Raw genomic sequence first — 27,816 nt, 5'->3', positions numbered from 1 at the left:
GCAGTGCAGGGTCTCCTCTGGTGTTTGGCCTCCTGACGACCTAACAATGATGGTTCCCTGTGCACTGCCCATGCTGGGACTGCAGCAGATGAACCTGGGTGTGGCCATGTATGGCGAATTCGAAATGAGCGGCGTGGGAGTAAAGCTACTGAAACAGCGCAGATGATGGGGCAGCAACAACAACAAAAAAAAACACCTGTTGACAAGAAAACAAAATGTTTTATTCAAATAAAGGCCAGAGCCCCTTTCTGAAGGGGAATAACACTAATGCAATGTAATATAGGAAATATAAGTGATATACTACCTTGGTGATGTTTTAAACATATGGTAGAATACATCAACTGCAAAGAGACTGTGGTGTTGCGACATTCAGCCTTTTCAAACATTTTTGTATTGTATAATTATATCATATACTTATATACATTTTTTAATGTTGAATTTTGTGTCACAGGTCCTCCAGTGTTTTGGGGTTTTTTTGGTGGTAATTTGTTTATGTTTTTATTTGGACATAGATCATTGTTAGTAAAACTGTGTGTTTGTTTACAGGTGTGTAAATCGTTAATGTTTTTATTTGGACATAGATCATTGTTAGTAAAACTGTATGTTTGTTTACAGGTGTGTTAGTCATTAATGCTTTTATTTGGACATAGATCATTGTTAGTAAAGCTGTGTGTTTGTTTACAGGTGTGTAAATCGTTAATGTTTTTATTTGGACATAGATCATTGTTAGTAAAGCTGTGTGTTTGTTTACAGGTGTGTAAATTGTTAATGTTTTTATTTGGACATAGATCATTGTTAGTAAAACTGTGTGTTTGTTTACAGGTGTGTAAATCGTTAATGTTTTTATTTGGACATAGATCATTGTCAGTAAAACTGTGTGTTTGTTTACAGGTGTGTAAATCGTTAATGTTTTTATTTGGACATAGATCATTGTTAGTAAAACTGTATGTTTGTTTACAGGTGTGTAAATTGTTAATGTTTTTATTTGGACATAGATCATTGTTAGTAAAACTGTATGTTTGTTTACAGGTGTGTAAATTGTTAATGTTTTTTTATTTGGACATAGATCATTGTCAGTAAAGCTGTGTGTTTGTTTACAGGTGTGTAAATCGTTAATGTTTTTATTTGGACATAGATCATTGTCAGTAAAGCTGTGTGTTTGTTTACAGGTGTGATTGGTATGGCGGCTCCTGTGCTTGGTGCCATGATGGTCAGTATCTATGTTTGTGTGTACACGTGTCTATGCATGCGCACCTGTACCAATGTGTATCATGCGTATATGCACATCTACATTTGTGTGTACACATGTGTTTGTATGCGCATCTGTACTAATGTGGATCATGTGTACATGCATATCTACTGTATGCATATCTACATTTGTGTGTACACATGTGTATGTATGCACATCTGTACTAATGTGTATCATGTATATGCATATCTACATTTGTGTGTACACATGTGTGTATGAATGCATGTCTGTAATTGTGTATACACATATGTTTGTATGCATATCTGTATTTGTGTGTGTACATGTGTGTGAATATGCATATCTACATTTGTGTGTGCGGGTGTGTGCATTGCTCATGCATTTGTGAACGTATGGATATCTAAATTTGTGTGTACACATGTAAGTAAGCAATTAAAAATTTGTAACCTTTCACTGAAAAAAAATTGTTTGTAAGAAGAAACGCATAAATGATTACACTGTAATTAATCACTGGAATCCCTCTCTCCCTCCCCACAGGATTTCATGCTGCTCCCCATGTTTATGCACAAATATATTTCAGTTTCTCAAGGAGGCTTCACTACATTCGGACAAATCCATATGCGCTACACCACATCTGCTTCAGTAGGCAGATGCCTGACAGCAGCATAACCCAACACGCTTGTCAGGCCTCGAGCGCATGCTTATATATTTGTGTACCTATCAGAGTGGATTTCTTTTTACATAATTTTGCCAGAGGACAACATTCTCGTTGCCTTGGGTTATTTTTCATTGTGCCAAGTGCGTGCTGCACACGGGGCCTCGGTTTATCGTCTCATCCGAAAGACAAAATATAGTGTAATTAATCACAAAAAATCCCCCTCTCCCCCCCAACAGACATTTGTGCTGCACCCCATGCTGATGCATAAACTATACAGTAATTAATAACTGAGAACATATAATCACCAAACGCACAAAATATACTATAATTAATCACTAAAAACCCCTCTCCCCCCAACAGACGTTTGTGCTGCACCCCATGCTGACACACAAAATATACTATAATTAATCACTAAAAATCCCACTCTCCCCCCCCCAACAGACGTTCGTGCTGCACCCCATGCTGACACACAAAATATACTATAATTAATCACTAAAAACCCCTCTCCCCCCAATAGATGTTTGTGCTGCACCCCATGCTGATGCACAAAATATCACACTGTAATTAATCACTAAAACCCCACTCTCCCCAACAGACTTTCGTGCTGCACCCTATGCTGACGTATAAAATTTCACACTGTGATTTATCACTAAAAATCCCACTCTTCCCCCAACAGACGTTCGTGCTGCACCCCATGCTGACACATAAAATATCACACTGTGATTAATCACTAAAAACTCTCCCCAACAGACTTTCGTGCTGCACCCCATGCTGACGTATAAAATTTCACACTGTGATTTATCACTAAAAATCCTACTCTTCCCCTTCACAGACGTTCGTGCTGCACCCCATGCTGAACTCCCAGCCGCTGACGGCGGGCGTGGCACTGACCATCCTGGCACTGTTCAACCTGCTGTCCGGTCCCCTGCAGCTGCTGAGCCTCGTCTCGGCCGCCGTGGCCAACGCCACGGTCAGCGGCCGGCGCCTGATGCCGCTGCTGCTGGCGGAGGAGGTGTCGCGCCACCCCTCAGCCTCCATGGCCAACCGTCGCTTCACCACCATCGTCGTCCCTGAACCCGCTTCCGAGAAGTCGACTGGTCTGATGGAGGTGGGTGTACTGGGTGTGTTGTGATTGGTTTTAAGTGTTCTGTGTGTGTGTGTGTTGTTGAGGTGTTGTGTGGGAAGGGGGGGCTGGGGTTGAGATTGATTTTAAGTATTGTGATTTTAGATGTCTGTTATTTGCACATTCTGATGCATGTGATGAGTATTGGGACTGGTTTTTAAGTATTGTCATATTGTTTTAGGTATTGTGACTAGCACGTGAGCCGTGAAGGTTTTGCCTCTTCTGTTGATTTTTTAAGAATTAAAAAAAAAAAAAAAATCTTTTTCATAACTCACAGTCGACAGAAACGAACAAAATAAAAGGGGGCATGGAAAGTACAAAAGGTGTCTGGCATCACTTTCAGGACAAGTTCGACACAGTGGTCAGCGTGGACGCGGAGAACAGCAGCCCTGAGACAGTGCCCCTCCGGCCCAATGCTCACCACGGCGACAACGACTCCTGCTGCAGCAGCAGCATCATCTCCTTCAGCAGTGGGGGCGCCACGGGCCGGTCTCACAGCCGGCAGAACTCGGGGGACTCGCTGCTGGATGTGTTTGAGCTGAAGGCCGGCAGCCTGCACCGCAACGCCACCAGCTCTGAGCTGCTGGACGTCAAGCCGCTCATGCTGATGAGGAAGTCCAGCGCTCCTGTTCTCAGGTGAAGGCAGTATACAGGCAGGTCATGGATTTGAATGATATGATAATAATAATAATAATAACAAGAGAGGCAAGGCCTTCAAGACTCACTTGTGATACACCTAAAAAAAAAAAAAAAAAAATCCAAGCTTTTTATGTATTGAATATAATTTCAAAATGTAATGTTTAAGATGAAAAAGATCAGTGTAAAGCAAATTAAGTCCCCTAACATTAATTACAGAGTAATTTCCCTTCTTTATGTTCTGCACCAAAACGTTTGCAAAATAAATAAAATTTCCATGCTTAGCAAAAGAAGTTCCTGTTTGAACAAAAAATGATAATAATGACTGCTCTTGTTGTTGGGTCAGAATATCAGATCAAAGTGCCAAGTTTAGAGAATACAAAAAATACAAATATAACAGTAAATGCAGTTTGCATATAATTAGGCTTCATTTTTTATTTTTTTGTGCCCATCCCAGAGGTACAATATTGTTTTAAACAAGATGACTGGAAAGAACTGAATTTTTCCTATTTTTATGGCTAATTTGGTGTCAACTGACAAAGTATTTGCAGAGAAAATGTCAATGTTAAAGTTTACCACGGACACACAGACACACACACACACACACACACACACACAGACAACCGAACACTAGGTTAAAACATAGACTCACTTTGTTTAGTTTACACAAGTGAGTCAATAAAATGACATTTGGTACCCCCCTTCTAATGATACAAAAGCCCTAGACATTTACAATGAAAAATACAATGACGTATGCATACTAAAAACACATGAATACACCCGCACACACAAATTTCCCACTTTAACTCCAACCCACAAACCATCATTAATATCTAACATTTTCTTTCTTTTGTTTCTGGTTGTTTTTTGTGCGTGTTTTTTTGAGGCACCGAGGCAGGATCAGTAAAGTGTGTGTGCGGGTGTTCAATATGTATGTGTGTGTGTGTGCATGTGGGTGTGTACGGATGGGATTGCATGTGTGTGCCCTTATATTACAGATAAAGTGATAGTAATTCAGCAGTTGTTTAATTTTTTTGTTTGTATTTGTACTTGTATAAATGTTTGAAAATCTATTCAGTGTCATTGTAAAGCGCATATTGCTCTATAGTTTGTGTAGGTGTGTGTGTGTGTATTCGACAGTGGAGTGATGGCCTGGAGGTAATGCGTCCGCCTAGGAAGCGAGAGAATCTGAGCGCGCTGGTTCGAATCACGGTTCAGCTGCCGATATTTTCTCCCCCTCCACTAGACCTTGATGGTGGTCTGGACGCTAGTCATTCAGATGAGATGATAAACCGAGGTCCCGTTTGCAGCATGCACTTAGCACATGTAAAAGAACCCACGGCAACAAAAGGGTTGTTTCTGGCAAAATTCTGTAGAAAAATCCACTTCAGTAGGAAAAACAAATAAAAAAGCTGCACACAGGAAAAAATACAAAAAAAAAAGAAAAAAGGGTGGCGCTGTAATGTAGCGATGCGCTCTCCCTGGGGAGAGCAGCCTGAATTTCACACTGAGAAATCTGTTGTGATAAAAAGAGAAATACAAATACAAATATTGTGTATTGAGGTACCGTGGCAGAAAATATAGCGCTGAATCTTGTGCATAGACAAATCTAAGCGCTTTTGCACCAGTCATTCTCACGCACGCATAACTCTAATCCTATAGAAACTAAAGACAAGGAAGGGCAGGCAAGGGAGGCTATTTTGGGAAGAGGTGGGTTTTAAGGCCAGACTTGAAAGAGCTGAGTGTGGAGACTTGATGAAGCGAAAGAGAAAGTTCATTCTAATTGCAAGGTCCAGAGACAGAGAAAGAACGGTGGCCAACAGTCGAGAGTTTGAATCTGATAAACCGAGGTCCCATGAGGAGCACTGAAAAAGAACACATGGTAGCATAAGTGTTGTCCTCTGGCAAAATTCTGTAGAAGAAATCCACACTGATAGGTACATAAATATATATGGGTGCAATAGCCGAATGGTTACAGCGTTGGACTTTCAATCTGAGGGTCCTGGGTTCGAATCTCGGTGCACCTGGTGGGTAAAGGGTGGAGATTTTTCCGATCTCCCAGGTCAACATATGTGCAGACCTGCTAGTGCCTGAACCCCCTTCATGTGTATGCGCACGCAGAAGATCAAATACGCACATTAAAGATCCTGTAATCCATGTCAGCGTTCGGTGGGTTATGGAAACAAGAATATACCCAGCATGCACACCCCCGAAAATGGAGTATGGCTGCCTGCATGGCGGGGTAAATAAAAAACAAACAAACGGTCATACACGTAAAATGTTACATGTCTGTCTGAGTGTGTATGTGTGTGCGTCTGAAATCTGATTGAATGACACAGGAAACGAATGATGAGCGCCCAGTGGCAGCCGTCAGTCGGCTCTACCCAGGTAGGCAGCCTGTGGTGCAAATGTCCCCGTGTATGTAAAGCGCTTAGAGCTTGGTCTCTGACCGAGGATAGGCGCTATAGAAGTATCCACATCAATCAATCAATATGCCTGCACTCAAGGGCTGACTCAAGGGTGTGTTTGGTGATGCTGCTGGTCAGGCATCTGCTTAAAATACAGTGTAGTGAGTATGGAGTGATGTCTCCTTGAGAAACTGAAAATGTTCCTGACCTGTAGGGTTATGCTGCTGGTCAGGTGTATCTTCCTAAGAGACGGTGCAGCGAGTATTGGGTCTGACATCTTGTAGAAACGGGAACTGTTCCTGACCTGTTGGGTTATCCTGCTGGTCAGGCATATCTGCCAGAGATACTGTGTAAGCGAGTATTGAGTGTGACGCCTTCCTTGAAGAAACTGGAACTGTTCCTGCGTGGTTTCAGCTCCAGTGAGGGTCACGGGGAGTACAAGCGCAGGCGTCACCACAGCGGGGTGTCCACGGGGGATCTGGATGACGATGTGCATGACGACCTGGCCCTCATGGAGCCCTCCAACGTCATCGAGATCTTCAGCGGCAACTTCACCTGGGACCTCGAGACCCGGGAGCTCACTCTGAAGGACATCAACGTCAAAGTTCCTGGAGGTAAAAAACAGGTTTCCTGGCAAGTAGATCAGTTTTCTCACACGTAAAGATCAGTTTCCCTTGCTGGTAAAATACCAGTTTCACCAGCCACCGTGGTGAAGTGGTTAGCGTCACGGACTGACGGCTGGGAGGACGTGGGTTTGAATCCCAGCGGAGGTGGGTTTTTCGGCCCGTGGCCGGCTCTTACCCAGGGTTGAGTGTGCTGTGGGCTTAAATGGGGAGACTGGGACCACACAGTTGAGTGACATCCACTTGAAGGATGCGTCTTTGGGTGTGTTGCTCTAATTACCTGACCAACACTGCAAGTGTCTGTATCTTTCGGGCCTGGTTAAGGCCTGGATATCATTATGACAGGAAGCGTAGAGTACAGCCTTGTCATGCAGTCCCAAACCAAAATGGACCTCCATAACAACATGGTCATCATCATCATCGTCATCCTCCTCCTCCTTCATTATCATCATCATCAGTATAAACAAAACAGTCTCAAAGTCTGTGGCCTTTCATACCCTGCTCTCATGGTAACCTGAGTTTCGATACCCCTCCACTTCCGTGCTTGGGGTGAGTCCTGTCAATGTTGTCAGTGTCGGCAGATTCATGGGGGACTGTTGTTTGATGGACATGGTGGCAGTCTCCACTTTGGGAGGGACGCTCACTTAGTCTGGCTCCGCGACTAAGCCATTATTGTTGTTAGTAGGGGGCTTAGTAGGTGGTGTCCTAAGTATGTTAAATAAGAACAGGCACCACTGAACACCACCGAAGTGACTCAGCAGCAGTGCAGGGTCTCCTCTGGTGTGTGGCCTCCTGGCGACCTAACATAGATGGTTCCCTGCAGACTGGCGACGCTGGAGCTGTGACGGACGAACCCGGGTGTGGCCGTGTATGGGGGAAACTTAATGAGCGGCGTGGGAGTAATACCACTGAAACGGTGCAGATGATGGGGCAGCAAAAAACCCCCCCAAAAAACCCCCAGCTTTCCTGCACATAAAGATCAGTTTTCCTTGCAGGTAAAGACCAATTTCCCTGCAGGTAAAGATAAGTTTCCCTGCAGGTAGAGACCAGTTTTCATGCAGATAGAGACCAGTTTCCCTGTAGGAAAAGATCAGTTTACCTGCAGGTAAAGACCAGTTTTCATGCAGGTTGAGGCCAGTTTCCCCGCAGGTAACTACCAGTTTCCCCGCACATAAACATCAGTTTTTCTTGCAGGTAAAGACCAATTTCCCTGCAGGTAAAGATAAGTTTCCCTGCAGGTAGAGACCAGTTTTCCTGTAGGTAAAGGCCAGTTTTCATGCAGATTGAGACCAGTTTCTCACAGCTAAAGACCAGTTCCCAGCAGGTAGAGACCAGCTTCAAGCAGGTAAAGACCTGTTTTCCTCGCAGGTGAAAAACGGTTTCCCAGCAGGTAAAGATAAGTTTCCCCAAAGGTAAAGACCAGTTTTCCTGCAGGCAGAGACCCATTTCCCTCACAGATAAAGACCAGTTTCCCCCAAAAGTAAAGACCAGTTTTCAGAGTGGCAGAGATTTTCATCGCTTGTCCAAACTCCCACCATCTGCACAAGCATGTACAATCATTTTGTCTCTCTCTCTCTCTCTCTCTCTCTCGTTTTTTTCCCTGCTGCTTTGTTGTCTGCACTTGTACAAGAATGTTACTCCCTCACTGGTCATTGTACGTTCCCCATGCACCGAAAGGGTGGAGTTTAACCCTTTCACCGCCAGTCAATTTAGAGTACAAAATTCCCTTGTGGTATAAACACAGAAAAGACAGTGGCTAAGAATAGCTGAGGATTCCCCCTACAATGTATAGAAACTATGGCCTATCCTGCCACCGAACATTAACAGCAGTAGGTTCATGGATAACAGACCAAGGAACGGTCACCTTTCAGTGATGTGGTTCCTCTACCACGCCTGTGCATAAATACGAGCTTAGCAGTGAAAGGGTTAATGATGAAGGAAGGTAGTCCCTCATACACAGCAAAACTTGGTTTTGTCTGCTGCTGTTTCGGCACACTCAGTCAGCAGGGAACTATTGATCACCAGGAATGAGGTAAATGGGAGGTAATGTACTAATGCATACCCAGATTCAACACACTCCACTGTCGGCCGCCACTCTTTCTCTGTCTGTTGGACCTTGCATTTGGAATGAGCCCCCCCCCCCCCCTGTTTGGCTTCATCATGTCTCCACACTCAGCTCTTTCAAGTCTGGCCTTAAAACCCGCCTCTTCCCAAGATAGCCTCCCTTCACTGCCCCTTTCGTTGTTTTTTCAGTTTTTTCACTCTAGAGTTATGCATGCGTGTGACTGACTGACGTGTGAAAGCGCTTTGATTTGTCTCTGCACAAGATTCAGCGCTATATAAATACTAATTATTAGTATTATTATTATTAGCCGGAGTTACTTTCAGTTTTTCTACTTGGTTGGAGTAGTATTTGGCATAGGATAGGAATCAGACCCCTGTTGGTGTCTGCACCAGTGGGTCATGCTAAGTATGTTAGATGAAACACAATATTAGGAAAACAACAACAACAACAACATCCTTTTACATGCAAAGTGAAAGATTAAGATTTTGTGTGTTTGTTTGTTTGTTTTTTCCCCACCAGGTAAACTGACGATGGTGGTGGGGCAGGTGGGCATGGGGAAGTCATCGTTGCTGGCAGCCATGTTGGGGGAGATGGTCAAGGTCAGCGGCTTTGTGGAATGGGCCAGGTGAGTGAGTTGCAGCGCGTGTGGATTGTGTTGTACTCGACTGGCACAACAGCCGATGTACTCGACTGGCACAACAGTCGAGTGCTGAAAGCGTTGGACTTTCAAGCTGAGGGTCCCGGGTTTGAATCTTAGTAACGGCACCTGGTGGGTAAAGGGTGGAGATTTTTCCGATCTCCCAGGTCAACATATGTGTAGACCTTCTAGTACCTGAAGCCCCTTGGTATATATACGCAAGCAGAAGATCAAATATGCACGTTAGTTTCAGTTCAGTTTCAGTAGCTCAAGGAGGCGTCGCTGCATTCGGACAAATCCATGTACGCTACACCACATCTGCCAAGCAGATGCCTGACCAGCAGCGTAACCCAACGCGCTTAGTCAGGCCTTGAGAAAAGGTGAATAAATAATAGATAAGCGTACATAAATAAGTAAATAAATAAATAAATAATAATTATAATATATAAAAATATACGTTATGTACGTTAAAGATCCTGTAATCCATATCAGCGTTCGATGGGTTATGGAAACAAGAACATACCCAGCAGGCACATCCCTGAAAACAGGGTATGGCTGCCTACATGGCGGAGTAAAAATGGTCGTACACATAAAAGCTCACTTGTGTACAACATTATACGAGTGAACGTGGGAGTTGCAGCCCATGAATGAAGAAGAAGGAGAAGTGTGTTCTGTAGAAGTGCTTTCAGCAGGAAGTTGGCAGAATGTCTAAGATGCTTATTTGCCAAGGCATTTTCATTGAGGGTTTGGGTTCAAATCCCGGTCTCGCCCTTTCTCCCAAGTTTGACTGGAAAATCAAACTGAGTGTCTGGTCGTTCGGATGAGACGATAAACCGAAGTCCCGTGTTCAGCACGCACTTGGTGCACTGAAAAAGAACCCATGGCGACATAAGTGTTGGCCTCTGGCAAAATTCTGTAGTGAGAAATCCACACAAATCTAGATAGATAGACAGACAGATATATATAGATATATGGATGCACTCAAGGCCTAACATGCACATCGGGTTATGCTGCTGTCAGGCATCTGCCCAGCAGATGTGGTGAAGTGTATATGGATTTGTCCGAATGAAGTGACGCCTCCTTCAGAAAGTGAAACTGAACTTCTTTTTGGTCACAACCAGTTTCCCTGTGAAATTCAGGCTGCTTTCTCTTCTAGGGAGAGCATGTCACTACAATGCAATGCCACCCATAGTTTCTGGGTTGTTGGGGTTTTTTTTTGGTTTTTGTTTTTCGTCTGCAAGTGTGTGTTTTTTTTCTGTGCGGATTTTTCGACAGAATTTTTGCCAGGGACTACCCTTTTTCTTCCCATGGGTTCTTTCACGTGCACGGAGTGCATGCTGCACACAGGATCTCGATTGATTGTCTCATCAAAATGTACTTGGGCTGAGACCACCACTCCAGATCAAGTGGAGTGGGAAGTAAAGTTCTCGGTCTGCGTATCTGACTCAAACCCATGGACACTTGTTTTGTTGTTGGACTCATTACCAAAGGGACACTGCTCCATTCAGTCTCTTTGTGCCACTCCATGAAGCATCCCTTATCAGTTTCAGTTTCAGTTTCAGTAGCTCAAGGAGGCGTCACTGCGTTCGGACAAATCCATATACGCTACACCACATCTGCCAAGCAGATGCCTGACCAGCAGCGTAACCCAACGCGCTTAGTCAGGCCTTGAGGGGAAAAAAAAAAAAAAAAAAAAATTGGAGTGATGTAAACCATTTCATTGCTATCATATACATATATATATTTCTTTATTTAGGATATATGTTGATGATTTTTGTGTGCATTGTTTACTTGTTTGCAGGCTGCAAATTCAGCTGGAATGATGACATATGTCTGTGTCTGTAGATCAGTATATATGTAATTAGATATGACAAAGTTTATTTTAATAGTGTGCTGCCTTCTTCACCGAGGCTTAATGTTTCATGTTTCATTTCGCTCCCAATTCTATACAAGCTGCCTGTTACGTACATGCAAGGATCCTGAGTTTGGTTATGCAAAAGTGACACAAGAATTGACCTTCTTCTCTGTGTTGCAGTGACGTGAAAGTGGCCTACGTTTCTCAGACACCTTGGCTTCTGAACGCTTCCTTGAGGGACAACATTTTATTTGGGTCGCCCTACGTGTGGAGGAAGTAAGTGCCACTGAGTGACTGGTGTGGCTCAGAGTGAGCGCTGATGACTAAATCACTGTAAATTTGGGGATTCCATTGTTATTGTTATAAAATTCTCTGTAGGAACTGTGTGACTGCTTAATTCTTCTTACTGTCAGGAACAAAACAGTTATCAGTGTTTTTACACCCTCTTTCCTCCGTTACTGCTCACACTATGAAGCGTGCTGCTGGTTTGTTATTTCTTTTTATTGTCTGTAATAAAACAGTTACATCCTCTTTCCTCCCTTACTTCTCCTTCTTCTTCTTCTGCGTTCACTTGTATGCACACGAGTGGGCTTTTACGTGTGTGACCGTTTTTACCCCGCCATGTAGGCAGCCATACTCCATTTTCGGGGGTGTGCATGCTGGGTATATTCTTGTTTCCATAACCCACCGAACGCTGACATGGATTACAGGATCTTTAACGTGCGTATTTGATCTTCTGCTTGCATATACACACGAAGGGGGTTCAGGCACTAGCAGGTCTGCACATATGTTGACCTGGGAGATCGTAAAAATCTCCACCCTTTACCCACCAGGCGCCGTCACCGTGATTCGAACCCGGGACCCTCAGATTGACAGTCCAACGATTTAACCACTCGGCTATTCCGCCCGTCTCTCCCTTACTACTTATTTGTATTTGTATTTCTTTGTATCACAACAGATTTCTCTGTGTGAAATTCGGGCTGCTCTCCCCAGGGAGAGCACGTCGCTACACTACAGCACCACCCATTTTTTTGTATTTTTTTTCTGTGTGCAGTTTTATTTGTTTTTCCTATCGAAGTGGATTTTTCTACAGAATTTTGCCAGGAACAACCCTTTTGTTGCCGTGGGCTCTTTTACGTGCGCTAAGTGCATCGGTTTATCGTCTCATCCGAATGACTAGTGTCCAGACCGCCACTCAAGGTCTAGTGGAGGGGGAGAAAATATCGGCGGCTGTGTCGTGATTTGAACCAGCGCGCTCAGATTCTCTAGTTACCTAGGCGGACGCGTTACCTCTAGGCCATCACTCCACATGAATATACAACGAAGTGTGCCGTTGACTTGTTGCTATTTCTTTCTTCTTACTGTTAGTAATGAAACAGTCACATCATGCTTCCTCTCTTTCTACTTATGCAGTGAAGTAATACAATGACTTATCATTGCTTCATGGCTAGTTACTTTCATTAATCTTATCTCTTTTCTTTAATAGGGAGGGCAGGCAGAAATGTGGGGGGGGGGGGGGGGGGAGGAGGGGAGGATAGTAGGGGGGGGGGGTTGAGAACAAGTAGAGTTAAAAAAAAATTTTTTTTTTAATCTACTTGTGCCCAGAAACAACTAAAAACTGTCCTTGTGTGTGCGGTGTTCAGGTACAAAAAGGTGATAGCGGCCTGCGCCTTGCAGCCTGACTTGGAGCAGCTGCCGAACGCTGACCTCACAGAAATCGGTGAGAAGGTGAGTACTGTGGAGACGGACAGTTTGTGTACGGTGCTGAGTGGCTGGATCTGCTGTGTGTGTGTGTGTGTGTGTGAGTGTTAATGTTGTGCATGTGTGTGTGAATGTGTATGTGTGTTGGGTGTTTGTGTGTGTGTGTGTGTGTGTGTGTGTGTATTGTGTGTGTGTACCTCTCTCTGTGTTCATTTATGTGTGTGTGTGTGTGTGTGTGTGTGTTTGATAATGTGGGTGCCCTGTTGTAGAAGTTTGATACATCTCCTGGTCACTTGAAGGTGTGTGTGCTTGTGTGTGTGTGTGTGCTTGTGTGTGTGTGTGTGTGTGTGTGTGTGTGTTTGATAATATGGGTACCCTGTTGTAGAAGTTTTTTACGTCTCCTGGTCACTTGAAGGTGTGTGTGCTTGTGTGTGTGTGTGTGTGTGCTTGTGTGTGTGTGTGTGTGTGTGTGTGAGTGTGTGTGTGTGTGTGTGTTTGATAATGTGGGTACCCTGTTGTAGAAGTTTTTTACGTCTCCTGGTCACTTGAAGGTGTGTGTGCTTGTGTGTGTGTGTGTGTGTGTGTATGTGTGTGTGTGTGTGTGTGTGTGTGTGTGTGTGTGAGTGTGTGTGTGCTTCCATGTGCGCGTGTGCGCGCACATGTATGGGTGTACATGGGTGTGTTGTATGTTTTTTGCATGTGCATGAATATGCACACGCTTCCATGCATGCTCACGCTTTTTTGTTTGAAAAACAACAACAACAAAACTACAAGACATAAGAATACATATATAAAATAAAGATAAAAAAAGATGAAATGCACAGTGTGTGTGTGTCTGACCTGACACTGACGCTAACTGCTGCTGCTGTGCAGGGGGTCAACCTGAGCGGGGGCCAGAAGCAGCGTGTGGCCATCGCCAGGGCCCTGTACTCTGGGGCAGACACCGTTGTCATGGTGAGCTGGGGTTAGCTTTCCTGGTTAGCGCTGGGAGATAGAGTTTGAAACGAACGTGGTGATGATGTAATAATGATTGATGATTTTAATGAACGAACATGGTGATGATGTAATAATGATTGATAATTTTAATGAACGAACGTGGTGATGATGTAATAATGATTGATGATTTTAATGAACGAACATGGTGATGATGTAATAATGATTGATAATTTTAATGGGTATTCATTTTTTTTTTAAAAAGAAAAAAAAAGAATGGGTATTTTTAATGCACTCAACCTCTGTAGCACAGGTGCTCAGAGCACTTCCGGTTGATATATGTGGGAAACAATGGGTGCATAGACTGACATCTTAGGGCACTATATTCAAGACTTTCGAGCAAGATAAATGGAATATGTCAGTGACAAGGCAAGCACACTGTCATGTGTGTGCACATGCGCACACACATACACACACAGAGAGACACACACACGCACACACACAGATACACACACATACACACACACACACACATATACATATGCACACACACACACAAACACACTCTCATAAACGCGCACACACACACACACACACACACACACACACACACACATACAAAGAAGTACACACAACACACCAGTGCAACAGAGCTGAGTGGTAAAAGTGTTGGACTTTCAATCTGAGGGTCCCGAGTTCGAATCCCAGTTACGGCCTCTGGTGGGTAAAGGTTGGACATTTTTCCGATCTCCGAAGTCAACAGATGTGCAGACCTGCTAGTGCCTGAATCCCCACTCTTCATGTGTAAACGCATGCAGCAGATCAAATTTGCACGTTAAAAATCCTGTAATCCGTGTCAGCGTTCAGTGGGTTATGGAAGCAAGAACACACCTGGCATCGTGCCTCCTGAAAATGGAGAATGACCGCCTTGATGGCAGGAGTAATAATGGTAGTTAGCATGCCAGACCACCGGCTCCCCAAGAAACTGCTGCACGGTGAACTCCAACATGGCAAGCGCTCCCATGGAGGCCAAAAGAAGCGCTTCAAAGACACTCTGAAAGCTTCTCTGAAGGCCTTCAACATCAGCCACGACACATGGGAGCTGAATGCAATGGACAGACCAAAGTGGCATTCAGTTGTCCATAAATCCTGTGAGGCCAACAGAATCGCTGCAGCAGAGCAACGCAGACAGGCCAGGAAAAGCAGTGCCAGCAAGTCCCCGACGGTCGCCACCATCCCCTGTCCACACTGCGTCAGAACCTTCCGGGCGCGGATTGGCCTGACCAGTCATCTGCACACCCACAGAGCCCAACCCACCCACCCCCAGGATGACTAGATGGTCCTCGTCGATCCCGACGGACGAACCGCAACAATGGTCATACACCTGAAAGCCCACTTGTGTATAAGATTGAATGCGGGAGTTGCAGCCCATGAACAAAGAAGAAGAAGAAGAAGAAAGACACAACACACGACACCACACGCCAACACTTTAGACTTCCATGAAAGCAGATATGTACAGGTGTGTGTTGAGGCCGGATGATACCGTGTTTATTTCGATCCTGATAGGATAACCCTGTGTTCAGTTCCAGCTTCAAGGAGGTGTTCAAAGCCTGAAGACTGATCTATATTGGCTACACCACATCTGCTGAAAAAAACACACAAAAAAACAGATGCCTGATCTTCGCTTAAACTCAGTGCTCTGGGCAGGCCTCGAGAGATTACCCAAGGTTTGTGCAGGGTCTCCTTTGGTGTGTGGCCTCCTGGTGGCCTGACATCAATGGCTCCGTGTGGACTGCCGGTGCTTGGACTGCAACAGACGAATCCAGGATTAGGTTTGGAATGAGCTGCGTGAGAGTAATGCCACTGAAACGGTGCAGATGATGGGGCAGCCCCCCCAAAAAAAAAAGAAAGAAGAAGAAAGAAAAAGAAGATTACCCTAGGTTTGTGTAAAAAGGAATTAAACTGAATTGAAACACAGTACTCTCTGAAAACGGAGTATGGCTGCCTACATGGCAAGGTCAGAACAGCCACACACGTAAAAGCCCTCTCATGTACATACAAATGAACATAGGAGTTGCACCCTATGAACGAAGAAGAAGGAGAAGAAGAAGAAGAAACGCAGTGAAAGTAATGACCCCTGTGGGTTTTTTTTTTATCTCCATCGTGACACAGGATGACCCCCTGTCAGCACTGGACTCGCACACGGGTCGGCACATACTGGAGGAGGCCATTTTGAAACGTCTGGTGAAGAGGAAGAGGACGGTGGTCCTGGTGACGCACCATGTGCAATACCTGCCTCACGCCAGTCAGGTTAGTGTGTGTGTGTGTGTGTGTTGTGTGTGTGTGTTGGTGTGTGTGTGTGTGTGGGGATGGGTGGGTGTGTGGTCCTGGTGACGCACCATGTGCAATACCTGCCTCACGCCAGTCAGGTTAGTGTGTGTGTGTGTGTGTGTTGTGTGTGTGTGTGTGTGTTTGTGTGTGTGTGTGTGTGTGTGTGTGTGTGTGTGTGTTGTGTGTGTGTGTGTGTGTGTGTGTGTTTGTGTGTGTGTGTGTGTGTGTTGTGTGTGGGGATGGGTGGGTGTGTGGTCCTGGTGACGCACCATGTGCAATACCTGCCTCACACCAGTCAGGTTAGTGTGTGTGTGTGTGTGTGTTGTGTGTGTGTGTTTGAGTGTGTGTGTGTGTTTGTGTGTGTGTGTGTGTGTGTGTTGTGTGTGGGGATGGGTTGGTGTGTGGTCCTGGTGACGCACCATGTGCAATACCTGCCTCACGCCAGTCAGGTTAGTGTGTGTGTGTGTGTGTGTTGTGTGTGTGTGTGTTTGTGTGTGTGTGTGTGTGTGTTGTGTGTGGGGATGGGTGGGTGTGTGGTCCTGGTGACACACCATGTGCAATACCTGCCTCACGCCAGTCAGGTTAGTGTGTGTGTGTGTGTGTGTGTGTGTTGTGTGTGGGGATGGGTGGGTGTGTGGTCTTGGTGACGCACCATGTGCAATACCTGCCTCACGCCAGTCAGGTTAGTGTGTGTGTGTGTGTGTGTGTTGTGTGTGGGGGGGTGGGTGGTGGGGGGATGGGGGTGTCTGTGTGTGTGTGTGTGTGTGGTCGTGGTGATGCATCATGTGCAGTTCCTGCCTCACGCCAGTCAGGTCAGTGTGTGTGTGTGGGGTGGGGGGGTGGGGTGGGGTGGGGAGTATGGGTGGGGGGGAGGTGAGTGTGTGTGTCTATATGTCTGTGTGTGTGTGTGTGGTCCTAGTGATGCATCACGTTCAGTACCTGCCTTATGACAGTCAGGTCAGTGTGTGTGTTTGTGTGTGTCTCAGTGTGTGTATGTGTGTGTGTATGTGTATGTATGTGTGTGTCTCAGTGTGTGTGTGTTTGATCCTGATGTCGCATCATGTGCAGTACCTGCCTCGCGCCAGTCAGGTCAGTGTGTGTGTGTGTTTGGATGTGTGTGTCTCTGTGAGTTTTTGTGATGGTTAGCATTGCTAATATGTGAGTTAACGTGTGCCATGCATGCTTTTACCCACTTACAGGAGTGCACACACACACACACACACACACACACACACACACACACACACACACACACACCCACCACTGACAACAAATCTGTCTGTACAGGTGGTAGTGATGGTGGATGGCAAGGTATACTACCAAGGGAAGGTGGGAGATGTGAAGAAGTTTGATCCAGACCTCTATGAGTCTTGGAGGAAAGCAATCAGGGACGCCCGTGCTTCCGAACACAAGTGAGTCTCTCAAGGAATTTTTGTTTCCCCTCCCAGGGGTGCAATAGCCGAGTGGTTAAAGTGTAGGCCTTTCAAGTTGACAGTGTGACACCTTATCCACTCAGCTATCGCACACTTTGGTTTTTATTGCTGTTTTTTGGGGTGTTTTTTTTCTTTTCTTTTACGAGAGGCAGAGGAGCAAAATTGTATAGCATTTGAACATTGTTCCGGTATGTCATGAAATTCTGAAATTTTATTGCTCTCTTCACTCTCTCTCTCTCGCTGTCTCTCTCTTTTGCTTTCTCTCACCCATACTATATACGTTCGCTTACACATGTTTGCACATTCTTAAAGTTGCAAACATAGTTATGCACACTCACAGACACACACAGATGTACGTGCATGTGCACACACACACACACACACACATACACGCAGATGCATGCACACACATACACAAAGACACACAGATATACACACACACAGACACACAAACACACACAGACACACACAGACACACACACATACATACACAATACACACACATACATGTATACACAGACAGATAGACACTAACACACACACACACACACACACACACACACACACACACACACACACACACATACACAATACACACACATACATGCATACACAGACAGATAGACACTAAAATACACACACACTCACACATACATACACAACACACACACACACATACATGCATACACAGACAGATAGACACTAACACACACACACACACACACACACACACACACACACACACACACACACACACACAATCTAAAGATGCATGTGTGAAGTTGCTGTGTCCAGGGGAGAGGCAGGGGACCACTTAGCGGTGGAGAGAAAGCACAGCAGCAGCAGCGGCATCGGTTATGACCCCTTGATCCGCCCAGCCTCCGTACAGGTGAGACGTTCTACCTTGTCATGATAGTAATGTTGATGATAATAATGATAGTATATTTACATAGTGCTTTCAAAGTGCCCGGCGTCTGTACAAGTGAGACGTTCTACCGTGTCATGATTGTAATGTTGATGATAATAATGATAGTATATTTACATAGTGCTTTCAAAGTGCCCGGCGTCTGTACAAGTGAGACGTTCTACCGTGTCATGATTGTAATGTTGATGATAATAATGATAGTATATTTACATAGTGCTTTCAAACTGCTCGGCGTCTGTACAGGTGAAACGTTCTACCTTGTCATGATAGTAATGTTGATGATGATAATGATAGTATATTTACATGGTGCTTTCAAACTGCTCGGCGTCTGTACAGGTGAAACGTTCTACCTTGTCATGATAGTAATGTTGATGATAGTAATAATGATAGTATATTTACATGGTGCTTTCAAACTGCCCAGCCTCCGTACAGGTGAGACGTTCTACCTTGTCATGATAGTAATGTTGATGATAGTAATAATGATAGTATATTTACATGTTGCTTTCAAACTGCCCGGCCTCCGTACAGGTGAGACGTTCTACCTTGTCATGATAGTAATGTTGATGATAGTAATAATAGTATATTTACATGGTGCTTTCAAACTGCCCGGCGTCTGTACAGGTGAGACGTTCTACCTTGTCATGATTGTAATGTTGATGATAATAATGATAGTATATTTACATGGTGCTTTCAAACCGCCCAGCCTCCGTACAGGTGAGACGTTCTACCTTGTCATGATAGTAATGTTGATGATAATAATGATAGTATATTTACATAGTGCTTTCAAAGTGCCCGGCGTCTGTACAAGTGAGACGTTCTACCTTGTCATGATAGTAATGTTGATGATAATAATGATAGTATATTTACATAGTGCTTTCAAAGTGCCCGGCGTCTGTACAGGTGAGACGTTCTACCTTGTCATGATTGTAATGTTGATGATAATAATGATAGTATATTTACATGGTGCTTTAAAACTGCTCGGCGTCTGTACAGGTGAAACGTTCTACCTTGTCATGATTGTCATGTTGATGATAATAATGATAGTATATTTACATAGTGCTTTCAAACTGCCCGGCGTCTGTACAGGTGAGACGTTCTACCTTGTCATGATTGTAATGTTGATGATGATAATGATAGTATATTTACATGGTGCTTTCAAACTGCTCGGCGTCTGTACAGGTGAGACGTTCTACCTTGTCATGATAGTAATGTTGATGATGATAATGATAGTATATTTACATGGTGCTTTAAAACTGCCCGGCCTCCGTACAGGTGAGACGTTCTACCTTGTCATGATAGTAATGTTGATGATGATAATGATAGTATATTTACATGGTGCTTTCAAACTGCTCGGCGTCTGTACAGGTGAGACGTTCTACCTTGTCATGATAGTAATGTTGATGATGATAATGATAGTATATTTACATGGTGCTTTCAAACTGCTCGGCGTCTGTACAGGTGAGACGTTCTACCTTGTCATGATTGTAATGTTGATGATGATAATGATAGTATATTTACATGGTGCTTTCAAACTGCTCGGCGTCTGTACAGGTGAGACGTTCTACCTTGTCATGATTGTAATGTTGATGATAATAATAATGATAGTATATTTACATGGTGCTTTCAAACTGCCCGGCGTCTGTACAGGTGAGACGTTCTACCTTGTCATGATTGTAATGTTGATGATGATAATGATAGTATATTTACATGGTGCTTTCAAACTGCCCAGCCTCCGTACAGGTGAGACATTCTACCTCGTAATGATAGTAATGTTGATGATAATAATGATAGTATATTTACATGGTGCTTTCAAACTGCCCGGCGTCTGTACAGGTGAGACGTTCTACTTTGTCATGATAGTAATGTTGATGATAATAATAATAGTATATGGACATGGTGTTTTCAAACTTCTCAAAGCACTTTATAATGATACATCAGTCAGAAACAAATCTCAAAAGATTACATTGTACATTTTAATGATAGTGATGTTGATAATGATAATGATGTGGAGTGATGGCCTACAGGTAACGCGTCCGCCTAGGATGCGAGAGAATCTGAGCGCGCTGGTTCAAATCATGGCTCGGCCGCCAATATTTTCTCCCCCTCCTCTAGACCTTGAGTGGTGGTCTGGATGCTAGTCATTCGGATGAGATGATAAACCAAGGTCCCGTGTGCAGCATGCACTTAGCGCACATAAAAGAACCCACGGCAACCAAAGGGTTGTTCCTGGCAAAAAAAATTTTCTGTCGAAAAATCCACTTCGATAGGAAAAACAAATCAAACTGCATGCAGGAAAAAATACAAAAAAATGGGTGGCGCTGTAGAGTAGCGATGCGCTCTCCCTGGGGAGAGCAGCCCGAATTTCACACAGAGAAATGTGTTGTGCTAAAAAAAAACAAATACAAATACAAATAATATAATAATAATAATAATATATTTACATGGTGCTTTCAAACCTTTCAAAGCACTTTACAGCGACATGCGAGTCAGACACGTATCACACAGGAACAAGCGTGCATGTGCGCATGCAGTCATTGTCAAAAGAAACAGAGCACCGGAAAAGATACCAGTCAAACGATAATTTATGATTCATAAAGAAAGCGAGAAAAACGTCATGGAGTAACAAAAACTTCCCAGTTTTGCCCTGCTACCAGCATTGTTAATCGTGTATAGGTACTGAAGGCTTAACATTGCTCCTGCTATGAATTACCCTGGTGACCTATCTGTTGTCTGTATATATATATTTATTTTTCATTTTTCTTATGTGTGTATTAAAAATGAATTAAGAAGAAAAAAAAAAGCACAGAAGTATCTGAGTAAGGTAGATCAGAAAATAGAATGGAATGAAACTTGATGTAAAAAAACAACAACATGACATGACTTGTAAAATCCTGTGTTAATCAAATGAAAGAAATCTGTCAAAAACAGCATCAGACATTCCTTGAAACTCCTGTAATTAATGGACAGAAATTAAAGAAAAAAATCACCAAAAAACAAAAATCGCATGTCCTCTAAACCACCTCCGATGCAGTTGCGGGTGGCACAGAAATATCTAAAGCAAAGAGACAGGTAAGAAAACGAAATTAAAAAAATAAAAAGATTTGTTGAAATCAACAACAGCGCATGTCATGTTTGCAGTCACAGCTGAGCGTGCCTGGCGTGGTGATCAACTCGCGCAAGATGTCGCAGATGTCTCACATGTCCGTCATGACGGAGGCCAGCAACGAGGAGCAGGCGGAGGAGGAAGGGGAGGAGGAGAAAGAGAACACAGGTGAGATGGTAACTGTTATTTCCCCCCGAAAGCGGAGTATGGCTGCCTACAGGGCGGGGTAAAAACGGTCATACACGTAAAAGCCCACTCGTGTACATACGAGTGAACGTGGGAGTTGCAGCCCACGAACGCAGAAGAAGAAGAAGAAAGAAGTAACTGCAGTTTTGACGGCTGTACAGGAAAGCGTCTAATGTCGTTATCAGGTCAGTAAGGGGTTATGACAGTGGTGTTTCAGGCAATTCACACCACAGTTTACCCACTGAGAGTGGATGACAAGAGTCAGATGATTGTTATTTGTGTTATACTTCATGCCTGCATTGCAATATGCATGATGAAATATACCGTGCATTTCGCTCCAGGAATTTAGGATGCTAAAATTGGACATTACCAACGTATACTGTCCCTTCTACTAGATCTTGAGTGGTTGTCTGGGAGCTAGTCCTTAGGATGAGATGATAACCAAAGTCTGTGGGCAACATGCATTTAGCTCATGTAAAAGAACCCATGGCAACAAAAGGGTTGTCCTTGATCCCCCCAAAAATTGTTTAAAAAATCCACTTTAATAGGAAAGCAAATACATCCAAAATACCCCAGGAAAAAGAAAAGAAATATCGGTAGCACTGTACTTCTCCATACACTGAGCAGTGGAGGAGGAAGAGGAGGAAGTTTCTGAAATGACCTGTCACACATACTGGTGATTGTAGATAATTATTATCGTATTAATTTTCACAATGGAGTGTTATTATTTAAAATAGATAATTAGAAAGCTAGGAAAGGGGCTTTGGGGGTTGGATGGTTTGTAGGGAGAAAGAGGTTAGATGGAGGATGGAATCTTCTTCTTCTTTCGTGAGCTGCAATTCACACGTTCACTCATACATACCACACCATTTGACTGTGCTTTCATATCTGTGACATTTATTCGCTTATTTATCACCATTGTTGTCTTATTTATTTATTTATTTATTTTTTATTATTATCATTTTATTAGTATTATTATTATTATTACTACTACCTGTTTCTATATTATAATTATTATTTATTTATTTATTTATGTCAGCTTATCTATTATTTATTCCCCCGGTTGGTTTTTTTTTTTTTTTTTCCTCAAGGCCTGACTAAGCACGTTGGGTTACGCTGCTGGTCAGGCATCTGCTTGGCAGATGTGGTGTAGCGTATATGGTTTTGTCCGAACGCACTGACGCCTCCTTGAGCTACTGAAACTGAAACTGAAACTCACTCATACATACACGAATGGGCTTTTACGTATATGACCATTTTTACCTCGCCATACTCCGTTTCCAGTTGGGATCAGTGATGAGTATTTAATGTCAACATAAGTACAATAAATCAAAATTACTTTATTGACATCCTTAAAGGGAAATAGTTCATTCAACAAGAGAAACAACTGATAATGAATGTAAAAAAGTCAAAAACACAAACATCACAGTGACTGTAGATAACAGCTTTTGTATGAGTCAGATACTGATCAGCTTTCTTATAATACTGTGTGCACAGATCAATTTTTTTTATCTAGTTATAATCCTTTATGCACTGATCAGTTTACTTAGTTATAATCCTGTATACACTAGTCACTGTACTTAGTTATAATCCTGTATCCACTGATCACTGTACTTAGTTATAATCCTATATACACTGATCAATGTACGTAGTTATAATCCTGTACTAGTTATAATCCTGTATACACTGATCATTGTACTTAGTTATTATCCTGCATACACTGATCACTGCACTTAGTTATAATCCTGTATACACTGATCACTGTACTTAGTTATAATCCTGTATACACTGATCACTGTACTTAGTTATAATCCTGCATACACTGATCACTGTACTTAGTTATAATCCTGTATACACTGATCACTTTACTTAGTTATAATCCTGTATACACTGATCACTGTACTTAGTTATAATCCTGTATACACTGATCAATGTACTTAGTTATAATCCTGTATACACTGATAAGTGTACTTATAATCCTGTATACACTGATCACTGTACTTAGTTATAATCCTGTATACACTGATCACTGTACTTAGTTATAATCCTGCATACACTCATCACTTTACATAGTTATAACACTGATCACTTCTCTTAGTTACAACCCTGCATACACTCATCACTTTACTGAGTTATAACCCTGCATACACTTATCACTTTACTGAGTTATAACCCTGCATACACCCATCACTTTACATAGTTATAACCCTGCATACACCCATCACTTTACATAGTTATAACACTGATCACTTCTCTTAGTTACAACCCTGCATACACTCATCACTTTACTGAGTTATAACCCTGCATACACTCATCACTTTACTGAGTTATAACCCTGCATACACTCATCACGTTACTGAGCTATAACCCTGCATACACTTATCACTGTACATAGTTATAACACTGATCACTTCTATTAGTTACAGTCCTGCATACACTCATCACTTTACGGAGTTATAACCCTGCATACACTCATCACTTTACTGAGTTATAACACTGATCACTTCTCTTAGTTACAACCCTGCATACACTTATCACTTTACTGAGTTATAACCCTGCAAACACTCATCACTTTACTGAGTTATAACCCTGCAAACACTCATCACTTTACTGAGTTATAACCCTGCATACACTCATCACTTTACTGAGTTATAACCCTGCATACACTCATCACTTTACTGAGTTATAACCCTGCATACACTCATCACTTTACTGAGTTATAACCCTGCATACACCCATCACTTTACGGAGTTATAACCCTGCATACACCCATCACTTTACATAGTTATAACACTGAGGAAGGTGGCAGAATGGTTAAGACGCTCAGCTGCCAATACAGAGAGTCCGTGAGGGTGTGGGTTCGAATCCCGCTCTCGCCCTTTCTCCTAAGTTTGACTGGAAAATCAAACTGAGCGTCTAGTCTTTCGGATGAGACGATAAACCGAGGTCCCGTGTGCAGCACGCACTTGGCGCACTGAAAAAGAACCCATGGCAACGAGAGTGTTGTCCTCTGGCGAAATTACGTAAAATGAAATCCACTTTCATAGGTACACAAATACGTAAGCATGCACTCAAGGCCTGACTAAGCGCGTTGGGTTATGCTGCTGGTCAGGCATCTGCTCAACAGATGTGGTGTAGCGTGTATGGATTTGTCCGAACGCAGTGACGCCTCCTTGAGAAAGTGAAACTGAAACTGAAACTGATCACTTCTCTTAGTTACAGCCCTGCATACACTCATCACTTTACTGAGTTATAACCCTGCATACACTCATCACTTCACTTTGAGTTACAACCCTGCATACACTCATCACTTCACTTTGAGTTACAGCCCTGCATACACCCATCACTTCACTTTGTGTTATAAAAATCCTGCATACGCTGATCTTTTCACTTACTCATAATCCAACGCACGCTGACAGCTGTACTGACACCCCGTCCCTGTGGTTCTGTCCCTGTCCCTGTCCCTGTCCCCCACAAACGCCCACACGACAGAGACGGCGGAGGAGAAGGGGCGGATGATCAAGCAGGAGCACAAGGAGACGGGAGCAGTGGCGCTGTCGGTCTACCTGCGCTACTTCAAGGCCTGCTCCGCCACGCTGTGCATCGTCAGCATCGTCTTCCAGTTCGTCTACCACGGCATCCTCGTCAGCTCCAACTACTGGCTCACGCTGTGGTCCGGCGCCTCGGACGCTGCCGCACGGAACCACTCCTCGCAGCGAGTGGGCGGTGGTGGTGGTGGTGGTGGTGGGGGGGTGCGTGCGTACAACAGCGCCGGGAACGGGAATGGGAACGGGAACGTCAGTAGTCTGTTGGTCACGTCAAACGTGACTGTACCGAATTCTAATCAGGTGGGTGGATTTTGTTTTTTTGTGTGCGTTTTTTGTTTGTGTGTACGTGTGTGTGGGTGGGGTGTGTGTGTGTGGGGGTGAGTGGATGGGTGTGTGTGTGTGTATGTGTGTGTGTGTTTGAGTGGTAGGGTGGTTGTGTGTGTGTGTGTGTGTGTAGAGTGAGCATGTGTAGAGATTCAGTGTTTGTATAAACACTTTTTTTTTTGGTGACATATGCTGTACTATGTCAAAGTGATGCAAACTAGGCCAGTTGGTTTGCTGTCTGGCTGAAGGAATAAGCATAGTTTGCATCAGTTTGACTTTGTAAGTATATATATATTTAACCAAACAGGGTGTAAGATACACACTCTCCCCCTTATTTGTTTATTTCATCACGATTTATGTTCAAAAGGGAGCCTCCTTCGATGGCAGTCGTTTCCTCACCACCTACGTCTGCTTGTCGTCCACGTCGGTCGTTGCTGCCTTCTTCGCCACTTTCATCGTTCTCATTTCTGGCACCTATGGAGGCAAGGTGCTGTACGTCAACATGCTGCGTAATGTCATGCACCTGCCCATGAGGTGAGGTTTCAGGGGATGTTTGAGTTTGGGTGGGTGGGTGGGAGTGTGTGTGTGTGTGTGTGTGATAGAGAGAGCAAGAGAGAGAGAGAGAGTGTGTGTGTGTATGTGTGTGTGCATGCATGTGAGAGACTGTGTGTGTGTGCATGTGTGTGTGAGTGTGCATTTGTATATGTATGTATGTGTGAGTGTGCATATACATTTGAGTTTGTGAGTGAGAGTGTATGTGTGTGTTGTGTGTGTATGTGTGTGTGTGTTGTGTGTGTGTGTGTGTGTGTTGTGTGTGTGTGTGTTGTGTGTGTGTGTGTGTGTGTTTTATTAGACATGTTTGTTCCTCTCTTATTTCAGTCGTTTACCTTCCACATGTCTTTAGTATTATTATGCTTTACTCTATTTATCCATTTGTCTATTTACCTTGTTTCATTTATCATATTTCATTTCATGCCAGTGATTAATTCAAACACAGGGTAAGTTCACAAAGCCCTGACCTGCACTCTGGGTTCATGTGCAGGTCAGGCATCTGCCCCCTTTTATTTGAATTTCTGTTATTATTTTTTTTTCTTTTTATTCATTTATTTGTTCATTTATTTTCGTCTCACACATGTGGTGTAGCGTATTTGTATTTGTACTTCTTTTTATCACAACCGATTTCTCTGTGTGAAATTCAGGCTGCTCTCCCCAGGGAGAGTGTGTCACTACACTACAGCGCCACCCATTTTTTTGTATTTTTTCCTTCGTGCAATTTTATTTGTTTTTCCTATCGAAGTGGATTTTTCTACAGAATTTTGCCAGGAACAACCCTTTTGTTGCCATGGGTTCTTTTACATGCACTAAGTGCATGCTGCACATGGGACCTCAGTTTAGCGTCTCATCCGAATGACTAGCATTCAGACCACCACTCAAGGGTCTAGTGGAGGGGGAGAAAATATCTGCGGCTGAGTCGTGATTCGAACCAGCGCGCTCAGATTCTCTCGCTTCCTAGGCGGACGTGATATGAAAATTGAGTATTTTGTTAAAATAATAACGTGTAGAGCCAAGTACAAGTACTTCTAAATGTCGTATGAAGTGAAAAGGACTTCATTTTGAGAAAAGTCAAGACTGGAAATTTTTACGTTTCATCAAGGGTATTAACTCTCATGGTTTATTATTTTTAACTGTGAATTCGGACTGATTTTGTTGATATTTTTATGGCAGTTTGGGGCATAATCCAGTAAGTGATGAGGCGTTCACAAATCTTTCTCTGAATAAATGTTGAACGGTCTCCTTCTCCAACTTTCCTTCACATGTTATCGTGTATTGTCGATTGAATATGTTACCTCTGGGCCATCACTCCACTCATATGGGTCAGTCAGTCCGCACACTGTGACCCTGCCTTGAAACTGAAAGTGTTTCTTCCAGGTTCTTTGACACCAACCCCAGCGGGAGGATCCTCAATCGATTCTCTGCAGACATCACTTCCATCGATCAGGTGAGAGATCAGCTGACGACAGCTGCAGAGATCATGATTGAAAAGATGATTGATTGACACTACCAATGACAGTTGTGTGTTTTTTTTTTTTTTTTTTTTTTTTTTTTTTTTTTTTTTAAAT

General features: G+C 43.5%; 1 protein-coding gene across 1 annotated transcript in view; it reads left to right on the top strand.

The window, feature by feature from the left end:
• Positions 1-27,816, top strand: part of LOC143288371 (ATP-binding cassette sub-family C member 9-like) — a 91,716-nt gene that overhangs the window by 36,067 nt on the left and 27,833 nt on the right. Inside the window, exons 12-26 of the mRNA XM_076596771.1 lie at positions 1,170-1,210; positions 2,698-2,973; positions 3,332-3,624; positions 6,447-6,646; positions 9,240-9,345; positions 11,393-11,488; positions 12,856-12,940; positions 13,787-13,867; positions 16,019-16,156; positions 17,465-17,589; positions 18,406-18,499; positions 21,674-21,806; positions 25,317-25,672; positions 26,064-26,230; positions 27,626-27,695. Of these exons, the coding sequence (XP_076452886.1) occupies positions 1,170-1,210; positions 2,698-2,973; positions 3,332-3,624; positions 6,447-6,646; positions 9,240-9,345; positions 11,393-11,488; positions 12,856-12,940; positions 13,787-13,867; positions 16,019-16,156; positions 17,465-17,589; positions 18,406-18,499; positions 21,674-21,806; positions 25,317-25,672; positions 26,064-26,230; positions 27,626-27,695 (2,261 nt within the window). The remainder of the gene's footprint in view (positions 1-1,169; positions 1,211-2,697; positions 2,974-3,331; positions 3,625-6,446; positions 6,647-9,239; positions 9,346-11,392; positions 11,489-12,855; positions 12,941-13,786; positions 13,868-16,018; positions 16,157-17,464; positions 17,590-18,405; positions 18,500-21,673; positions 21,807-25,316; positions 25,673-26,063; positions 26,231-27,625; positions 27,696-27,816) is intronic.

Source organism: Babylonia areolata, chromosome 12 (assembly GCF_041734735.1).
Source record: "Babylonia areolata isolate BAREFJ2019XMU chromosome 12, ASM4173473v1, whole genome shotgun sequence".
NCBI classification, from domain to species: domain Eukaryota; kingdom Metazoa; phylum Mollusca; class Gastropoda; order Neogastropoda; family Buccinidae; genus Babylonia; species Babylonia areolata.
The sequence above is the reverse complement of the archived record's forward strand: the minus strand, read 5'-3'. Positions and strand labels throughout refer to the sequence as shown.